The 3,807-nt window shown below is 29.5% G+C and overlaps 1 protein-coding gene across 1 annotated transcript; it reads left to right on the top strand.

Annotated features, from left to right (window-relative positions):
* LOC107627928 (F-box protein At5g07610-like) lies at positions 233 to 1,363 on the top strand. Its single transcript, XM_016330736.1, has one exon. The coding sequence runs from the start codon at positions 233 to 235 to the stop codon at positions 1,361 to 1,363; it is 1,131 nt and encodes a 376-aa protein (XP_016186222.1).

Genomic DNA, 3,807 nt, shown 5'->3' with positions numbered 1-3,807 from the left:
TTCTAACACTATATATATATATATATATATATATATAGACCTAATTGAAAATTTCGCGAAATTATAGGACCAACAGAGTAACTAAATATTTTTCTATTTATAACTACGTAAAACTATTTGACCTAATCCCAAGGCTAAATAAAATCAAATGATGCATATTTTACGTAACATGAAATATGTATAAGTATCACGAACATTTAGTTTCAGATACAATCATTGTTCATCATCAATCATGCATGATGATGTGATTGGAAACGTGAATCTGCTAACAGAAATCCTTCTCCGGTTGCCGGTTAAAGATGCGCTCCGATGCAAGTGCGTGTGCAAGGAGTGGATGTCTCTGATCTCGAATCCCCAATTTTGTTATTGGCACACTCTTGGATTATGCCGCAAACACAAACACAAAAACAACCCTAACCCTAACCCTTATTACCTTTACCCATCTGGAATGTTGTGCCAAAAAACACTCGATTGCTTGAGGGATAAGAAAGCTTGCGTGATCCCATTCAACAACTGCAGCAGGTTCATGCAGCTCAATGCTCATGTTAAGTTCGAAGGAACACTCAGCTATATTCTTCTTCGATCATGCAATGGTCTAACACTCTGGGATAGTATCCCAATGCCATGGTCTAACAAACTTGTTAAGCAATGCAGTTTTTACATAAACAACTCACCAACTGGCCGTTGCGTTCGTATAGACAAATTTGGCTATGAATATCGATTTTCGAGGCCATATCTTGCCTTCGAACCTTGGAAATCTCCTCACTATAAAGTTATCTTTTTGGAATGCACAAAGACCACGCCCAAGATGAGTGTTTATTCGTCACAGACAGGTTCATGGAGTAAACTTGATGTTCGTCTTTCTTTCCCAAATAAAAATTTTGATCCCTGCCATGATGATGGTGGTGTTTATTGCAACGGCGCTATACATTGGTACGATCATTCAGCGTATCTCGATATTGATCGGCTTTGCTTTAAGAAATTACCAGTATTACCAATACCACGTACAGGGTTATTACAAGTTAAGCATTTCGGAGAAAGTGGAGGGAATCTGTACTTAATTATAGAGGAATGTCGTTACAGTGGAAGATATGATTTTTGGGAGCTAAAAGAAGATTACAGTGAATGGATTCTAAAATGTCATGTAGATCGAACTTACGCTGATCCGTTATGTGTTATTTGCCAACCACCAAATGAAGATGAACAAGAGGAATCAATATGTGCAATTCTGTTAGTTGGTTACAAAAAACTAGTGTCTTATAATTTAAAGAATCATAGCTGCAAAATTTTCTACGAAGAAGAAGATAACTCTTTTGTAGATGTTAAAGTTTACCCATACTTTGAGACTCTGGCAAGTATTTGATGATATTTTTTTTTTTATGTTGGGAAAAGAGGATGATGGATCTCATTATTATATTTGGTGACTTTTTTAATGTATATGTTTTGTTGATTTCAATTGTTTTTTTATGTCTAATTTTGTTGCAAGAAATAATTTAAAAAGAAATGAACAAAATATGAATGGAGATAATAATTTTCATAAACCAATATACAATATACACACATATGTTTAATAAGGTCCTTTCTATTTACTATTGTTAAAAAATACTCTTTGTTTAATATTCATTTTTATATTTGATATATCAACGAAATATTTTAGGATTATTTTTTTAAATAATAATTAACAAAGATTTAATTACAAGTTTTTGTCTAATAAAAAAATTAATTATTAACTTTTAAATTATAAAAATTTAATAAAATTATGAAAATTAACAAAAAAATTAAATTTTTTAGAATAACAATATATAAACTCTATAAAATTAGTCACTGCAATTACTAGAAGGTGAAAACTCAGGTGCAATCGACTTCATGTGAAGTTGATAATTGAGAGCTATTAAATAAAAATTTAGTCAAATCAGTCAAATCATTTAAGACTCTTAATTATCAACTTCACGTGAAGTCGACTGGTTTCTCTTTACTAAAAATATTTAATTAGAAACGTGTAAACTAGTTCGTTGGCCTATAATAATTAACTCTCTCCTTCTCGATGACTACAGATTTTTAGCAAAAATAAATGTAGTTTTATAAATGGTTATTTTCTGAAAATGTAGTCTTGTCCATGGATAGTAGTTATGGCTACGTCCAGCGGCCGTGGCGACTCCTTTCTCTTTTATTCTTCTTTGCACTACCACTAAAACTCTGATTATATTTGCAGTTGGATTCATCTTTTCTTTTTATCCTTTTAATTTGCATTATGTATGAATGTTTTTTTAGAGGGAGATGCTACACATACATACATAATGTGTCTAAATATACATTATTCAAACAAAATTTTGTCAAAAGAATTTCTCTTTTTGTATGTTTATGCAACTTTTATAATTTCTTACTAGGTGTATGTATTCAAATCTTAATTAAAAGACAATCTTCTTGTAATCTATCTTTTATAATATTCTTCTTGTTGATGAGGATTGAATTGGTGTAAGTCATCAAGGTATACCATATATATATAATTACGTTTTTTTATTGTGCCTTGTTTGGGGTTTATGATTTGAAAACATGCAACAACTAACTTGAATTATTATAAACACAATTGGCCATATCGGAAGTAATACTTTCAAATTTTGTTTTCGGATTTTCGCATTGTTTAAGAGATTGATACTGTCTTGTTCTCATTTAGAAAAGTGGAGAGAGCCTTTCATCAACTTTTCTCTTCAATCTTCGAGTATAGGTGTTGTTAGAGGTGGAGCTTCGTCTCTTTGGCAATGGAAGGTCATATAACCCTCCAAATATTTTATAAATGCATTAGTAGCATATAGATAGAAAATGAAATTAGCTTAATTGGCAATGAGCTGGCTTGTGTTTAATTCTCATGTTTATCATTTCGGATTAATAATGTTATAATGGGCAATGCTGGATTAAGTTTAACAACTCAACAAACTCATTTTTTTGGTGTCTAAACCTATGTTTAATACTAACACAATCTCATTATCGTCCAACGCTTTGATAAAAAAAAATAACCTAATTGAATACTATGTATGTATTGAGTTATACCTGTGTTGTTTTTCTGTTCTTATGTTATCTGTTACATGGAGTTGTTATAAGTTTTTGTTAGGATGGTTTCTATTTGATTTTTTATGATTAGCTATTTTTACATTGGTAAGGAATATAGAGAATCTTTCGATTGGTAAAGGATATTTTTTATCTCATGAAAATTATGAACAATAAATAATAAAAAATATATCAATTATATAACATTTTTATAATTTAAATAGAGATCCAATGCGTTATGGATTGTCATAGTTTTTTTTGTTATCTATAGATGGTATTTTAAAAGCTGAGAATAACTTCATTCAAGTTGTCAATAATGAAAAGGCAGAGAATGGAGTCATAGTAACTTTTTTCTCCATTACACAAATCTTTTTTCTCCATTATACACTGATCATTTCATTCATTCACTCACTCTTTTTTCTCCTTCGAATTCCTATTTTTTTTTTCTCTTCCTAATTCATTCCAAGACCTCAAAGCATATGTTTGGATTAAAATTTACAAATAGAAATTTATATTAAATTGATTTTACAAATTTAATTTTAATAAAAAGTGAGTTAATGTTAATATAATTTATATTTAATAATTTTATATTAAAATAAATATTGTTTTGATTTCTCCATTTCATTTCATTCATTCACTCACTCTTTTTTCTCCTTCGAATTCCTATTTTTTTTTTCTCTTCCTAATTCATTCCAAGACCTCAAAGCATATGTTTGGATTAAAATTTACAAATAGAAATTTATATTAAATTTATTAAATTGA

Source organism: Arachis ipaensis, chromosome B02 (assembly GCF_000816755.2).
Source record: "Arachis ipaensis cultivar K30076 chromosome B02, Araip1.1, whole genome shotgun sequence".
Classification (NCBI taxonomy): Eukaryota; Viridiplantae; Streptophyta; class Magnoliopsida; order Fabales; family Fabaceae; genus Arachis; species Arachis ipaensis.
Note: the sequence above shows the minus strand (reverse complement) of the source record. Positions and strands in the feature narration are given on the sequence as shown.

Excerpts from the sequence above, each read along its gene's own strand:
- LOC107627928 (XM_016330736.1), top strand. The coding sequence starts at position 233 with ATGCATGATGATGTGATTGGAAACGTGAATCTGCTAACAGAAATCCTT.